Raw genomic sequence first — 18487 nt, forward strand, 5'->3', positions numbered from 1 at the left:
ATCGGAATTGGCATTGTCACCAGAAAAATTACTAGAAAAATCACCAAGAAACTCGCATTATCAACCAGTTTCTTGATGAAGAAACTACTTTATTGGTAATTTTTCCGACGACAATGCCAATTCTGATGACTTTTCCGACACAAGAAGCTACTCTAGCAAATTTTTCGGTACCGACAGTAAACTTCAGAAAAGTTGTCGGAATTGGCATAGTCGTTGGAAAAATCAACTAGAAACTAGTTTAACAAACCAGTTTCTTGATGAAGAAACCAGTTTTTTGGTGATTTTTCCAACAACAATTCTAATTCTGATGATATTTCTAGCGCCGGGTTGCAACTCCGACGACTTTTTTGACACCGACAACTACTCCTACGACTTTTTTGATATCGATAGCAAACTTTAAAAAAGTCGTCAGAATTGGCATTGTCGCCGAAAAAATTATCAAAAAAATTGCCAAGAAACTGGTTTCTTCGGCAACACTGCCAATTCTAATAACTTTTTTTGGCACCGACAGCAACTTCAGCGACTTTCTCGGCGTCGATAGCTACTTCGGCAACTTTTTTAGCGCCGACAGTAAACTCTGACGCCTTTTTTGGCACCAGTGACAACTCTGGCGATCACTGTAGTTTCATTTGTCATTGTTGCAAGGTACAACCATCAAGGTACTTAGCACGTGAGGCCCACATGCCTGCCAACACCCAAACATGTATCTAAAGTCCCCATCCGTACAGATATTCGTACAGTGACTTGGGAGGAAATATTATCCCAAAGTTTGCACAATTGACGTGGCCCTTACATGTGTCATGATTTAGCCATCTTTTTGACCTGACAAAGGATCTCTGGGTAGAAATATGCCTGAAAGATCCATATATGGAGGGACTGCTATAAGTTGGCAATGATGTCCCCTGCAGCATCTTGTCGGATGCTTAACCTACCGGCCATGGGACCATCTTTTAAGAGTGATTGTACAAGCTAAGTTCATAAAGAAGACAAGAGCCAAGGGATCTATCAGATGACAGACATGCCATCTAGTGCTAGGGACACCGTGCAGAGATATGTGATCTTTTATTTCGTCTTCAACAAGCTTCCACAAAAATTTGCAATTGAACTCTATAAACTCAAATTTAACAAATATATCCGAGAATAAAGGAGCTTTACCAGATCGTTACTGCACCCTAAAAAATAGGGATACTTATTATTCTGTTTACTCCTTTTACAGAGCCATATGTAAAAACTTTCTCCTTATAAATAGTGAAGGTACTCACAAGGGGAGGGGATCAAAAAAATGAGAGCTATACTTATACTTACGCATCTAAAAGCACTTTATTAAGAGACTCTGAGAGCTGTAGCTAAAAATCACCTTGTCTTCCTTGGTGATCTGCCCGATATTATCTCACAAGTAATATAACTAAAGGGGAGTAGGTCATTACTCGTATACAAGAGGATCGAACCTCTATGAATTATATGTTTTTTTATTTAATTATTATTCTAACCTCATTACAAGTGATTAATCAATATTTATTAGACTCCGAGTCAGTTGGTTGTTTTTCCAGTCAACATGTATCAAAAAGAACACTTTATTAAAAAACTCTAAGACTTGACGATTCTCAAAGTTATTTCTGTGAGAGTTCTCTTAGTGCTTAGAGATAGGGAAAATAAGTTTTTGGACTGAGGTATTATACCTTGTTCAAGTTATGCTGATCCCCACTAATCTACACTCCTGAGTGAGAATACTTCACATCTCTTTCATCTTCTTATATATATAATATATATATATATATGTGTTATATTACATATGTTATAATCTCTCTTCTTCTACCTTTATATATGTAATATAATACCTATTTAATTAATGAGAATTGCTAAAAAGCGTACTTAGCACTCTCTTCGATGTCATATCGCTATTGGTATATTAAGTATCAGGTCTCATATAACTTACAAAAATAAATTTCAGAGAATATCGCTAACTAATCGTAGAACGCCACCAATAAAAGGTGATGGGCACCACTGATGCCCAATAACAATGCTCTTAATTAATCTTTTAGCCCTTATACTATGAGAATTGCTAAAGTACACTATTGGTGCCGAGCACCCTGCTATTGGTGTAATTAAGTATGAGGTCTCATATAACTTAACTTAAGAAAATACGTTTTAGGAAATATCACTAACCAATTATGGAGTGCCACCTATAGAAGATGTTGGGCACTGTTGTGGTATTTTCAACACACAAGTATACGTATCGTTAACAAGTAGTAGACTCAAAAGCCTTCTAGGTCATTTCTTTTCTTTGATTTTCGTACTCCCTAAGTGCTTGTTTTAAGATATATAAGTCCACCTCTTTTTATAGCCAAAAAAAAGATAAAAGGATATGAAAAATATCAATTTTTGAATTTTCAAGGGGGTAGATCGCGACACTCAATTCTTATGCTGCGGCCCGTGTGTACGAATGAATAAGACATTTCCCAAGTTTTTTTGAAAACACAGGCCGAAACACTAGATTTTAGTGCCGAGGCATAACACCCCTAAATTTGGGCAGTGGGCTCATTACGAGTTTCTGCCTCAACACTAAGATCTAGTGTCGAGGCACAACCACGCCTTGGTCCAATTCGACATTCTTTGCTAATTTTTAGCCTTTTAATGCCCTGGCATGTGTTTTTAGTGTTTAGGCGCTCCTCCAAATTTTATAATTTCTTCGTCTCAAGAGCACCAATCGCACCGAAATTTTTGGATTTTTTTCTCGAATTAATTTCTAGGTGCTCTTGCCCTGCGAGTTGATTTATTTGACATTATTCTCAATTTTTTTTTTTCAATATTTATCCATTTTCTTCTATTTCAAACCTGCAAAATAACAACTACCAAAAGCGTAAAATTATACAAAATAAGAGTAAAACTTATTTAAAAATACACCAAAATTAACCTTAAAATAGTACTAATAATAACCAAACAAATTCTCCCAAACTAAACATTTATTCGTCCTCAAGTAAAACACTAAAAATACACAACTTAAACAAGTCAATCAACCGAACATGAGTGATTTGTAAATAAGACAAATAACATGGTCATGAACAAAAATTTCACCTATGTATAATAATATAAAATTTTAGTTTAATCACACCCTTGACTCACTTTAATTTTTCATATAATTCACAAAACCATAAATAGTACTTAACAATTAAAATAATTTATGCATGCCAATAACAACTATCAATCCAATAATCCAAATTATTCCATAAACTTGTAAAACTTACTATTCTCCACTAATATAAATCAACGCACAACCAAGAATCAAAAAATCTTTTTAGGTTTGTAATATTAGGCTTAGGTACGGGTAGATGGAATGGTCATTTAGGCTTACCTATACCATAAGCTTCTCACTCAAATCACAATAATTTTTTTTCGACAACATCGCAGAAATTTTATTTTTATTTATTTTTTATTTTCGAATTTAACACTTCTTATCGATTCTTTTTTCTTTTTCAAGTTGTTGCCAATTAATTTTTTCACATTCTCTCAATTTACACTCTTATTCCCACACACAATAACAAACTTACCATCCAAATTCTTCTAAACTAAAGATCGACTTATGGTATAATTAGGGTCAAATTTTGGATATTAATGGGTTTATTTTGTTTAGGCTAATGTGTAGAAATAAAGAATAAAGTTAAGACTCAAAAAGGGTAACTAAGATAAAAAAAATTACAAGGATAGCTTAAAAGGCATAATCGATCCAAAAAAATGCTGAAATCACTTTCTTAATCATGCATTATTTATTATTTACCTCAAATAGCAAGCAAGAAAGTTCTAGAATTTTTCAAACAACTTTCCATATTTCACATTTAGCATACATAAACCAATTCAATTGCTAAAAATTTACATATTATGATTTTATGTTCTTTTAAAGCACAAAATTAAAATTAGTCAAGAATGTCATATCACCAAGCACACGAATTTTTCGAAAAATAAATAAAATTTTCAAACCATGCTATCTACCTACTTTCACATTGACTCACATTTGGAAAATTAACTCATAACATACAAAAAACTCAAAAACACAAAAAATAACTAAAATGAAAACTATTTTTTTTAGTTCACCCCAAATTTAATTGGCACATTGTCCTCAATGTGGCACTAAAGACTAAAGAAAGGAACTTACCTAAGGTGCCTCTCAAGAGCGCTGTTGTTAGCGTCATATAGTTGGACGTTGGTTTCCTCTTACAAAATTCAACTGGGATAAAGTCCACCTCTTGCATCCATAAGAACGCTTGTACCAAATGAAGAAAAGTATCCTCCAATGTTGCTAATTTTGAAGCTATCCATAAGATGGGATTTATCGTCACAATTCCCTGTTGGAAATATTTTACCAGGATCCAGATTTACTAACAAGTATGTTTCATTAACAACCTAATATGACTTCTAAAACAATGAAAATAAACACATAAGAGTTTAAGAAAACCTTACATTGGGTGCAGCGGAATATAATGACTCCTTCCATTCAGATCTCTAGCCCTTGATTCCTTTCTGTAGAAGAGCATAATCAAAATCTGAATCTGGATCTCTTTCTCTCCTTCTTTGATGCTGATTTTCCATAGTCTTACATACTATGATTGAGGTACCACTTGATGTGTGTGGGCACTACTCTATCACTCAAGGTATTTCGAAATTAGAAGAGAAGAAAAGAGAGAGAAGGGGCGGCTTGGCTTTTCTCTGAAGGAAACAATGTTCAAAGTTATGAGTTTCCTGAAGCCAACACTTTCTATTTATAGAATGCCCTCTAGGTTTAGGTTAGAATTGTGTGGCATTGAAATAATGGAAAAAATAAAATGGTAAACCTCTTGCATAGTGGGCGGCCCATATAAGGAAATTGGGCCTCACTTTGCAACTTTCCCATTTTGTTATTTTTCATTCCCATTTTCTCAAAAATGCCAATTTTCCAATTTAACCATTCAAATGCCAATTCTAATTATTTAATAACTTAAAAATAATTATTAAATACTATTGCCATTTAATATATTTATTAATTTAGACATATAAAGTATCTTAATTAATAAATAAACCTAGAATCTCTTTTCTTTACAATTTTGCCCTTGCTTAGTGAAAATCCATAAAGTAGACATAGTCTAACTTTAGAATTATAATTGATTAATTAAGATCAATTAACTGAGTCTTACAAGCAATATGGTCTCAACTAGTATGGGGACTTGGGTCTATATAACCGAGCTTCCAATAAGTCGAACCGAATTTACTAAGTAAATTCCCTAACTTATTAATTCTTTATTGAATCCACTCTTAGAACTTGGAATTGCACTCTCAGTCATATAGAACGCTCTATATGTTCCACGGTATAGATACGTCATTAGTTATCCATTGTTATAATCCTAATTTGATCAATGATCCTCTATATAGATGATTTACACTATAAAGGGATTAAATTACCGTAACACCCTACAATGTATTTTATCCTTAAAACACTTAACTCTGTATAAATGATATTTCAGCTAAGTGAAATGAGTACTCCACCATTTATTTTCGTTTGGTTAAGCTCGAAGGAAATCATCCTTTACTTTCTATTCGCCAGATAGAAGCTATAGATTCCATATTTATGTTAGCGCTCCCACTCAATTGCACTACCGTGTTCCCAAAATGTACGTATCACCCTGACCCAAAAGTAGGCTTAACTAACAAATCAAAGAACACGAATAACACTCTTGAGATTGAACCTAATCATACAGGATTAAGATCATTTGATCTAGGATCAACATGTGATATTGAATTGAATAGATATTACGGTAAATTCTAATATATCTAATCAAAGTTCAATATCGGTCACTTTCGATGTATACTCCATACATCCGATACTGGTAAACTTTTCCAATGTCTTGGAAAGGACATAACACTTTTCCAAGGTGTAAGAATACCTATCGCTGATTATACCATGTCAGTCTAAATCCAGTGTTCTGACAAATCAGGGAATAAACTTTCGAACATATAATTAAGATTATATTCTACTATGCTGACAACACTATAATCTTTAACAAATTCATATGTTCTGGACTTAAATAGAATTCATACATTATATATACATAATCATGAAATAAATCATGTGAACCATGCAACATAAAATGTTATTTCTGATATTTATTAATAAGTAAATCTGATTATATTGAAATGGGTTTTTTTAGGGCATAAAACCCAAAAAACTCCCACTTGCACTAATATAAAACAAAATGTGCATTTCAAATAATCTCAACACCTTGATATACAAATCAAGTGTAATAGTAGTAAACTCCTCGTAATAGGATCTGACAGGTTGAATTAAACACAACCTCTTCTCCGCCATTACTTTTCCTTAACCACAAAATCCATGATAATGTGAAATTCCTCTTTATATGTCTACTCTCTTGGGATACTGGATTCTATACTTTTGGCAACTACTTTTTGGTTATTCAGGAAGTAACACTAGTAGTTAAGGCAAGTTGGAACGGTGCCACAATTGTATAGAACTTTCCTAGGACTGAATAAGTACCTTTCCTGCAACTTTAACATTCAGTCTCTCTCTAGTAGACTAAGAGATTTCAAATAGGTTTTTACACTTCTCCAAAATCACTACTCCACCCCCAGAGTAATCACCATCTTATCAGCTGACTTTCTAGCACAAAGGCAAGTCTCGAAATCTGATGTGGTGTAGTCTAAGAGTTTTAAACACACCCTTATTGACTAACATATAGTTTCTCTTCTTAATCTTAAGATTTACTTGATTGTTTTCCAATGTTCATCTCCTGGATTAATCTGATACCTACTCATTACTCCCACTCAACAGCAGGTGTCTGGTCTAAGGCATACTAAAGCATATCTCAGACCTCTCACTGTTGATTTAAGAAATTCTTTCATGGCTTTATCTTTTCTAGAATAGTTGAGACTTTTCCTTAGATAAATAAATCTATGCTTAGAAGTTGTGAAGCTTCTATAGACTGCCATTGGAAAGAAAATGCTTCAGCATCTTACTAAAGTAAGTTGCTTGTATTAGAGTAAGTAATTACCAGGTATACCATAAGCCATAGGTTTAGATAGACTCAAACCTATAATACTAGGAACAAGAAGTTTTGTTGAGTCCATTGAATAGACTTATTAACGAAAATTTCCTTTTATGTCCTTGTAATAGAAAACTTTAGGTTACTCCATGTGAATGGATTAAACCATAGTTCTCTTGGCTTTCTTCTTAGTTTCTTATCTTGACAATCCATTACTTGTTTAAACTCACAATGGATTTTAATCACTAGTGTCTTCCAAGTCATAAGAAGAGTGAGTTCCTAGAAACTCTCCCACTACGACAAGGTACCGTGAACTATGTCTAAGAAAACTAAATGGTGTTGACCTCTTCGGTTGTGTTAAGACAACAGAGGCAGTGGGATCATCTTGTAAAGAATAAGATGATAGAACACTTATGGAATCAAGAAAAAATGTCTCCTTTATTTGCTACTTTATTTTCAGACTTAGTCATTTTCTTAGAAAAGTAGTATTTGTTTAAACAAACACTTTCTTATCTAATGACTATGGGATTGTCCACCCCTAATCACTTAGAATAGCTAACAAATATGCAAACCAGCGTTAGCATTTCTAGTTTTTCTTAAGATTTCGATTAGGTTATCCATGAATCTAGTAATGATTTACATTAAGTATACAACCATTGCATCATTCTGAAATTATATTACCATAGAAAGATTTAGGCAATGACTAGTAACTAATTATCAATATGCAAATTGAATTTCTGGGGAGGTAAGTTTGGATATAATTCAAAAATCAAATTAATGATCTTTGAACTGCATATCTACTAACTTTTTCTCCACCCCTATCAGTTCACAAGATCTTTAACCACTTACCTTAATGGTTTATCACCATTGCTAGAAATTCATGAAATTTTTCAAACATTTCAAATTTCTTTTGCATAAGGTAAAATCTAGAGTGATCGTTTTTAAGAATACAACGAAAACTCATATCCACCCCTGAATGTACATCCATCTGCGAATGAGATGAACTTACTTTCAGTGGATATAGGCATATTAACTCTTTGCAGATGAACAAGATACAAATGCCATTGATTTATTTGGTTGTGTCTCTTGATGACTTGATTTAGTTACATCAAAGAGTTCTTAGAATAGTGCAAGTGGATTCTGGTCACAGAATACTCAACTCATACAGTTTGAATCCATTAATAGAAAAATAGTTATTAAACACTTGTGAAAGTGTAACTGTATGATGAGTAATTCTTTCTTGGACCACCACTACTAATTTAACTCTAAGTTGATTTGCCCATACATGTAGGAGATTTCTAAGATTGAGGACTTATATCATTTCGGGATAGAATTTCGGGAATATAATCATATTCGTCATTTAATTTCTTAAGAGAAAATATAGAATGACTTTATATGATTTATAGACCATTCATCCAATGATATGTTATTGAGCTAATTCGAAATGAAAAAGCTAAGAGAAATTAGGATAATTTCGTTTTAAATAAGAATCCAATGATGCTCCGATTAGCGAGAGTCAAAGTATTCTTAATTATACAATCTTCTTGTTTTATATTGTAAAATACTAGTCTAAGGTGTCATCAATTGATGAACAGCTAGATGTTGCATATACAATATTTATCTTTTGAGATCTAACACTATTATATTAGTCTAATGGTAAAAATCCATTAGGGATTTATCTCATTAGAAAATCAAACCAAGTTAGACCAACAATGAAGATTCGAAATTAAACTACAATTTAATAACAGAAAATAACATGGTTCAATATAAATTCATACACAATTCAGAAATTATTAAACATATAGCAAGTAGGAATGACAAGTGAAAATACTAAAACATACAATCCTAAATAATTTCCAAGGTCTTCAACAAACTGATATCAGTGTCTCGTTTAGGCGAGAGTCAAAGCTACCATCTATTGAATAGAGTTGTCAACTCATCTAAAATGATAAACATTCTAGCAACCTTTTATTCGATCAAGATTGGAACCCGCGTTGTCCCGTTTAGGCGAGAGTCAAGGCTATTCTATCTTATGAGCTTTCACCATTGTTTCATATTCTTGCAAGTCTTATACAGTCGCCACCATTAGGGTGATCAATACTATATAAAAAACTTACAAGATTACTTATCTCTCGAGATTAAACGGTGCTAACTTGCTAATGAACGTTCCTCCATTAGGGAGAATTACTCACTAAAATAATAGCTATGTAAAACCAACAATGGAGATCGAATATCGTAATAATAAAGCTCATTATTTAATGAAAGTTGTATTTTCTTCTAAAACTTATTTTAATTTATTTATTTTAAATACATATATTTATTTAATTAAAATTTCCAATTTAGAATGAAAAATTCTAAATATAAATTTTAATGTAATATTTATAAATTATACTTAGATGGATATAAAAATAACGTGAATTATTTCCATCTCAGTAATAATTTCCATAAATATTTAGAAAAATATGCAATTTAAGTTGTTTCAAAATTAATTTAAATTAATTTACAACTCAAATTTAATTTTCTATAAATATATATTGCATTTCGAAAAATGAAGTGTATAAGAATACTACTTTTGAAAATACTTTAAAATAAAAATAAATCCTGGAAAAATTATTCTAATTTTATGTTGGCCCAAAATTAATAAAAATTAATTTACAACAAAAATATAATTTTCCTATTTAATTAAATATTTAAGAAAAATTTCAAATATTTAAGTATCATGATTAAGAATCAACTTAAATATTAATTTTCTATTTAAATAAATATCACTAGAAAAATACTTCAAGCAAAACAGATAATATCTATCTAGACTTTCATGGACTAATTAATTCAATTTCTAATTATAATATATTTTAGTTCATTTATTTTAATTAATCATTAAATGAAAAAAAAATCATTGATTTAAGTTGGTCCAAAATAAATAATTTTCAACTTTAATCTATTTTTCAAATAAAATTCGAAATTTTCGCATTAAAGAAATGCAATTTCGAAATTGTGGGAAAAAGATTAATAAAATAAAATAAAATATATTTTGAACATTATTCAAATTTAAGTTATTCTGAAACAAGATTCCAAACTTAAAATAATTTTTAACTTTAATTAAATAACATGAAAATAACAATATTTAAGTATCATGATGAAATCAACTTAGATATTGAAATTTTCAATTTAATTAAATGTATTAAATTCAAGAAATAAATAATTAAGTATAGAGGAAACTTAATTATTAATTCTAGTTTAATACTAGAAAAATATACTAAACTTAGATTGTATCAAAATTAATTATTAAACAATTAATTTCACAATCAATGATATTTTTCTATTTAATATTAGAAATAATAACTAGTGTAGAAATAACTATCTAGAATATATATCATTAACTAAGTGTTTTTCTAAAATTAACTTTAAAATATTAAATGAAAAATAAATTTCATATATTTCAAAAGTTAATTATGTTGCTAATTCAATTTTAATTAGGTTAGACTAATATAATTAACCTAATACAATTATTTAAATAAGGCAAATGGACCTTCACAATTGGGGTAGTTCATGTGAGGGGGAGCTAGGTTCAGTATGTCGTACCCACTTCTATTGGCCCCCAACTCTCACACAAGGCCCAAAAGAGAGGAATTTAACCTTTAAATAAACAATTGTTATTCATTGAATAAGCCCAAATCTAATTGGACCTACATAAAATTACTTATGTCAAATTTTATTTTAGCAACCTAGTCCATTTACTTAGTAAAAAAACTTAAATGGGCTTCCTATATGCATCTAAGCCCAATAGCAAACATATAGGCTCACACAGGTCAAATGATTTGGATGGGCCCTATCATGTTACTAGGTTTACACAGATGAAAGAAGTACAAAATTTACCTGTTATAAATTATTTATAAGATCTATTGACAATTGGACTATGATTAAAATCAGATCATTGGATCTGTCAACAAGTTAATCATAGCAATTTAGATCAAATAAATAATAGGTTTGTTAAAAAAATTTTGAATAAAAAATATAAATAAATAAACAAACATTGTCCATGCAACAAATGTGAAATAAGGTATTAATATAATTTAATTATTATTCTTAAACTAACCAAATAAATTTTTGATAATTTAGGGTTGTTAAAAACAAACCTCAAAAATCTTAAAATTAGAAACTAATTTTAAAATATCTAGGTTTATTTGAACCAAATTAAATTAAATATCAAATAAGATCAATGATTTGAAAGAAAGAATCTTCAATATCACTTTCAGATCTTCTAATTTAATAAAATTAAAGTAACAAAATAAACCAATTTTAAAATAGATATGGTTAGATAATTATTATTTTAGAAATGAAATAATAAATAAATAATAATTACCATAATTATATGTCAAAATATTTCAAATTTCTACAAAATATCTAAGTTATTTGAATATTTAAGATATGATTTATAAATTTCCAATAAGGAAAAAAATGATATATATAGAAAATATTATTTTTAAACTTATAATTTATAAATAATTAAATATTTAACAAAATAACAAATTTTGAATTTGAAAATATTATGGTAAGTGTATCTATAAAAATATCTATGTTAATTTCAAATTTATTAATTATTTAATTTGTCATGTAAGATAATTTTAATATAATATTTTAAATAAAAAGACAAAGTTATCTTTTAATTTAAAATATGTTAAATATCAAAATATCTATTCTTATAATTAAACAATATATAAATATTAAAGAAGTTAACAAATTTTTAAATCTTACCATAATAGGAAATATTTAAAATTAGAAATATTTCAAAATAGAAATATTTAAAAAATGAAATATTTCAAATTGGAAATATTTAAAATTGGAAATATTTCAAATTGGAAAAATTGAATTTTGGGAAAAAAACCCAAAAAATCGCAATTTGTGAGCGACACCATTGAACCCCGATTTTCCAAAAATCATAACTCTTTCAATTTTTATCGGAATCGAGTTTCGTAAAAACGAAAATTGCTTAATTTTTCACAAGGAATCCAAATAAAATATTTTCAAAAATAGAAAAATTATTTTTTATGGAAAATATTCGTACAACATATACATTCATCACATAAGCACATAAACCAACATGAAACCATCCAAATCAACACAAAATATATAAAACATCGTTTTAATTCATATTACATGAAAGTAAATTATTACCATGGCTCTGATACCAGTTGTTGGAAATATTTTACCAGGATCTAGATTTACTAACAAGTATGTTTCATTAACAACCTAATATGAATTCTAAAACAATAAAAATAAACACATAAGAGTTTAAGAAAACCTTACATTGGGTGCAACGGAATATAATGACTCATTCCATTCAGATCTCTAGCCCTTGATTCCTTTCTGTAGCAGAGCATAATCAAAATCTGAATCTGGATCTCTTTCTCTCCTTCTTTGATGCTGATTTTCCATAGTCTTACATACTATGATTGAGGTACCACTTGATGTGTGTGGGCACTACTCTATCACTCAAGGTATTTCGAAATTAGAAGAGAAGAAAAGAGAGAGAAGGGGCGGCTTGGCTTTTCTATGAAGGAAACAATGTTCAAAGTTATGAGTTTCCTGAAGCCAACACTTTCTATTTATAGAATGCCCTCTAGGTTTAGGTTAGAATTGTGTGGCATTGAAATAATGGAAAAAATAAAATGGTAAACCTCTTGCATAGTGGGCGGCCCATATAAGGAAATTGGGCCTCACTTTGCAACTTTCCCATTTTGTTATTTTTCATTCCCATTTTCTCAAAAATGCCAATTTTCCAATTTAACCATTCAAATGTCAATTCTAATTATTTAATAACTTAAAAATAATTATTAAATACTATTGCCATTTAATATATTTATTAATTTAGACATATAAAGTATCTTAATTAATAAATAAACCTAGAATCTCTTTTCTTTACAATTTCGCCCTTGCTTAGTGAAAATTCATAAAGTAGACATAGTCTAACTTTAGAATTATAATTGATTAATTAAAATCAATTAACTGAGTCTTACAAGCAGTATGGTCTCAACTAGTATGGGGACCTGGGTCTATATAACCGAGCTTCCAATAAGTCGAACCGAATTTACCAAGTAAATTCCCTAACTTATTAATTCCTTATTGAATCCACTCTTAGAACTTGGAATTGCACTCTCAGTCATATAGAACGCTCTATATGTTCCACGATATAGATACGTCATTAGTTATCCATTGTTATAATCCTAATTTGATCAATGATCCTCTATATAGATGATTTACACTATAAAGGGATTAAATTACCGTAACACCCTACAATGTATTTTATCCTTAAAACACAAACTCTGTATAAATGATATTTCAGCTAAGTGAAATGAGTACTCCACCATTTATTTTCGTTTGGTTAAGCTCGAAGGAAATCATCCTTTACTTTCTATTCGCCAGATAGAAGCTATAGATTCCATATTTATGTTAGCGCTCCCACTCAATTGCACTACCGTGTTCCCAAAATGTACGTATCACCCTGACCCAAAAGTAGGCTTAACTAACAAATCAAAGAACACGAATAACACTCTTGAGATTGAACCTAATCATATCAGGATTAAGATCATTTGATCTAGGATCAACAAGTGATATTGAATTGAATAGATATTACGGTAAATTCTAATATATCTAATTAAAGTTCAATATCGGTCCCTTCCGATGTATACTCCATACATCCGATACTGGTAAACTTTGCCAATGTCCTGGAAAGGGCATAACACTTTTCCAAGGTGTAAGAATACCTATCGCTGATTATGCCATGTCAGTCTAAATCCAGTGTTCTAACAAATGAGGGAATAAACTTTCGAACATATAATTAAGATTATATTCCACTGTGTTGACAACACTATAATCTTTAACAAATTCATATGTTCTGGACTTAAATAGAATTCGTACATTATATATACATAATCATAAAATAAATCATGTGAACCATGCAACATAAAATGTTATTTCTGATATTTATTAATAAGTAAATCTGATTATATTGAAATGGATTTTTTTAGGGCATAAAACCCAACATTCCCACACATCAGTCTTTTCATACAACGTCAAAAAGTTTAAAATCATTCTTTGCACTTCCTTTTCTTCTTCTCGATAGTTACTTCTTCACAACCTTTCACTAATTAAACCTTACAGCAAGCAAGAATGTCAATCAGAGAAAATACATTAAAATTCATCTATTCATCTTGAACACGCAACTTTTATTCCCCCTTTTATACATCGATTAGAGCTCTTTCCGTAGCCAAGAATGGTCTTCCCAAAATGATGGGAATATTTCATCTTTCTCCAATTTTCACCAAAATATCTTCAATTATATCCCGAGGATGAGTCAAAGAATGGTCTGCCATTTGTAATGCCACTACTGTAGGCTTGGCTTCTCCTAATATTAGTCTTTTAAAACTAGACAAGGGCATTAAGTTAATACTCGCTCCCATATCACATAGAGCTTTTGTTTCCATCAAACTCCCTATCGAGCCTGGAATATTGGGACTATTAGAATCTTTAAGCTTGAGTAGTAGTTTCTTTTGCAGGATCGCACTACACTCCTCAGTAAGTGCCACCATCTTATATTCTTCTATTTTTCTTTTCTTGGCTAAAATATCCTTCATGAACTTCAAATAGGTTGGTATTTTTTCCAAGGCCTCCACGAATGGATTGTTGATGTACAATTTCTTGAATATTTTAAGGAATTTTAAAAACTGCTTGTCCAGCTTATTCTTACAGAGCCTTTGATGATAGGGAATTTTTATGTGGTGCTTAATGCTTATTGGCGGTGTAGCTTCCATACCCGGCTGGTCATCAGTTGTTGGGTTTTATGCCCTAAATAAAACTCTATTTCAATGTAATCCAGATTATTCAATATCAATAAAGTAACAGAAGTATTTTTCATTCATTTGTGTATGTTTTGGTTCACTTAATCAATTGTTTGCCTATTTGATTTATAAATTCATCCAAACCCCTTTCACATACTTGATCATGTTTATTGTGTTGTCAACACAGTGGAAAGTAAACATGACTATGTGAATAAAGTATTCCTAGATTTATCAGAACACTGGGTTTTACTGATATGACAATCTACAATAGAGTTTACTTGCATTTGGAGAAATGCTATGTTCTTTCTAGAACATAGGTTAAAGTAAAGCTCAGGTTGGATGCATGGAGTATGCATTGGAATGGACCGATATTGAACTTTGAAATAGATTTATGAAACTTACCGTAAATATCTATTCAATTCAATATCACTAAGTTGATCCTAGATCACACGATCGAAATTTTGATATGGTTAGGCTCAATCTCGAGAGTGTTATTCGTGTTCTTTGATTTGTTAGTTAAGCCTAATTTTTGGTCAGGGCAATACATACCTTTTGGGAACACGATAGTACGATTGAGTGGGAGCGCTAACATAAATATGGAATCTATAGCTTCTATCTGGCGAATAGTAAGCAAAGGGTGATTTCCTTCGAGCTTAACCAAACGAGATAAATGATTGAGTACTCATTTCACTTAGTTGAAATATCATTTATACAGGGTTAAGTGTTTTAAGGATAAAATACATTGTAGGGTGTTACGGTAATTTAGTCCCTTTACAGTGTAAATCATCCATATAGAGGATCATTGATCACATTAGGATTATAACAATGGATAACTAATGATGTGTCTATATGGTGGAACATATAGAGCATTCTATATACTGAGAGTGCAATTCTGAGTTCTATGTGTGGATTCAACGAAGAATTAATAAGTCAGTGAATTTAAGTAGTAAATTCTAGATCTGCTTATTGGAAGCTTGGATATATAGACCCATGGTCCCCCCACTAGTTGAGATAATATTACTTGTAAGGCTCATTTAATTGATTTTAATTAATCAGTTATAATTCTCAAGATAGACGGTGTCTATTTGAGAATTTATCACTTATTAAGGGCAAAACAGTAAATAGAGATTTTGAAGGGCATATTTATTAATTATGAAACTTTAATTAGTTTTATTATTAATAAAATAAATGACAATATATTATTTGATAATTATTTTTAATTATTAAATAATTAGATTTGACATTTATGTGATTGAACAAAGGAATTGGCAGTTTTTGACAAAATAGGAAACTATCAATGTAGGAAAAGGAAAGTTGGAAAAGTGGTAAGCCTTGTTTCCACAATGCCTAGGCCGGTCACTTGAGCTTCCTTTTCTCTTTGATTTTTTCAATTTTAAATGTCAATTAATTCAATCATAGCCCTGAGTGGTCTTCTATAAATAGAAGGCAAAGACTTCAGTTTTCAACAACACATTCACAACATTATTCTGATAGAATTTTCTCTCTGAAAATTCTCTCTGAGTCGCCACCCTCTCTCTCTCTCTCTATTCCTTCACTGTTTCGAAATCTATAAGTGTTAGAGTAGTGCCCACACACATCAAGTAATACCTCAATCATAGTGAGGAAGGCTGTGTAGAATTCAGAAACAACAAAGAAGGACTATCGGGCTCAGATCTTGATTATACTCTACTACAGAAAGGAATCAAGGGTTAGAGATCTGAGTGGGAGGAGACATATATTCCGCTGCACCCAATGTAAGATTTCTGATACTTTTATGTGTTTAATTTTCCATCGTTTTAGAAGTTCATATTTAGGTTGTTAAATCAACATACTTGTGAGTAGATCTAAGTTCCTGGTAAAATAACTTCCAACATCAGTAACCTGCTCTTCAGCTTGCTTCTTATCCACTTCAGCCTGTGCCTGTTGATCATGCTTCTCTTTAACCACTTGTTGCTTAGCCGTTGGCCCCTCATATTCTTTTCCACTTCTCAAGGAAATTACTTGATACTGCTCTTTTGGATTAACCTCTGTAGTGCTGGAAAAATTACCTTAAGTACGGTTGGCCATTTGAGTAGTTAATTCCCCCACTTGATTCTCCAAGATTTTAATGAAAGCTCTAGTCTCCATCATGAATTGGAGCAATAGATCTGCTTGAATGTTAGACCCTCCACTATTATTCTATTGTTGGGCAGGTTGTTGAGTACTCCATTAGAATGGTGGCCTATATCTCTGGTTGATGAAGCCTTGATCATTCTGACCTGATAGCTATGGATCATGATACTGACGACGTCCATCAAGGTAGGGCTAGGGTTCATCTTTTAAATATCCAATGGTTTGAGCTTGCTCCATTGGCAGATTGTTCACATTAACTTGACATCTATCATAAGAGTGAGGCCCTCCACATAGTTCACACACCACTTGAGCCATCATCTTTATCAATGCTTCCACTTGGGCTGTCAGTTTGGTGATGGCATCCACTTCATGCATACCGGCTACCTTCTTTTCTTGGCTTCTTTCAGATGGGCACTATTGATTGTTCATGGCCATCTCATCTACCAGATCATATGCCTCATATGCCTCATTTGCACTCTTCATCATAAAAGCTCCACTAAATGCAACATCAATAAGGGTACGGTTGGTGCTAGTCAACCCATTATAGAAGTTGTGAACTTGCATCCACTTTTCTATTCCATGATGAAGACACTTTCTAATTATATCCTTGTATATCTCCCAAGCTTCATATAGAGACTCATTGTCATGTTGCATGAAATTGTTGATCTATGATCTCAGTCTGGCTACCTTAGTAGGAGGGAAGAGCTTAGAGAGAAATTTCAAGGTCAGATCCTCCCAAGTGTCGATAAAATTTAGTGGCAAAGATGCCAACCAGCCTGGACTGGCCTTGAGAATATATGGGCCTAAGACAAATTAGATTTTGGAGCCCTCAGAAATATATATAATAAACATTGAAAAAGAGTTTCATGGGATTTGAACTCATGACATTGGATAATATATCATACACTCCAACCAAACTAAGCTATGAATATTTATTATTTATAATACATTTAATTTTACTTAAATAAAAGCCTAATGAAACATTTTATTTTTTATTTTAGGCCCCCAAAAAGTGTGGGCCCTAGGCACGAGCCTAGACCGCGTATGCCTAGGGCCGGCTCTGCAACCAGCTCTTGGCTCGATCCCTTAATGAGAATGGGAACAACCTCAATTCCACTGCATCATCACTAGCCCCATTCATCTTGAATGTCTGGCATAACTCCTTGAAATTTGCAAGATGCATATTGGGATCTTCTGATGGTAGTCCCCTAAACTGGATTGTGGATTGAACCATCTGCAGTATGGTCGGCTTGATCTCGAAGTTATTGACATCAATGGCAGGTGACCTTATACAGGATCTAGCCTATGTCAGCTTGGGTAGAACATAATCTCTCAAGCTACGATCTGGTGGATTAAGACCATTAGCTTGGTCATCTACGACACCTCCATTATTGTCGTTATTGACCATCTCTACTTCTTGCTCAACCACTTCCATAACTCTTTCCAATCTCTTCATTCTTCTGTTTTGTCTACAAGTCTTCTCTATTTTAGGATCAACAAGCAATCTGGCGG

The 18487-nt window shown here is 31.6% G+C and overlaps 1 protein-coding gene and 1 non-coding gene across 2 annotated transcripts; one reads left to right on the forward strand and one right to left on the reverse strand.

The window, feature by feature from the left end:
- Positions 1-14326: 14326 nt before the first annotated feature.
- LOC133034375 (uncharacterized) lies at positions 14327-17350 on the reverse strand. The gene is made up of 3 exons (XM_061109452.1): positions 17279-17350; positions 16745-16870; positions 14327-14722 (listed from the first exon to the last, which is right to left on the reverse strand). The coding sequence occupies exons 1-3, from the start codon at positions 17348-17350 to the stop codon at positions 14327-14329; spliced, it is 594 nt and encodes a 197-aa protein (XP_060965435.1).
- A 199-nt stretch (positions 17351-17549) lies between these two features.
- LOC115721485 (small nucleolar RNA R71) lies at positions 17550-17656 on the forward strand. Its single transcript, XR_004012505.2, has one exon. It is a non-coding gene; the product is annotated as a small nucleolar RNA R71 (small nucleolar RNA).
- Positions 17657-18487: the final 831 nt, after the last annotated feature.

The sequence above is a fragment of the Cannabis sativa genome, chromosome 2 (genome assembly GCF_029168945.1).
Source record: "Cannabis sativa cultivar Pink pepper isolate KNU-18-1 chromosome 2, ASM2916894v1, whole genome shotgun sequence".
In the NCBI taxonomy this organism is placed as follows: domain Eukaryota; kingdom Viridiplantae; phylum Streptophyta; class Magnoliopsida; order Rosales; family Cannabaceae; genus Cannabis; species Cannabis sativa.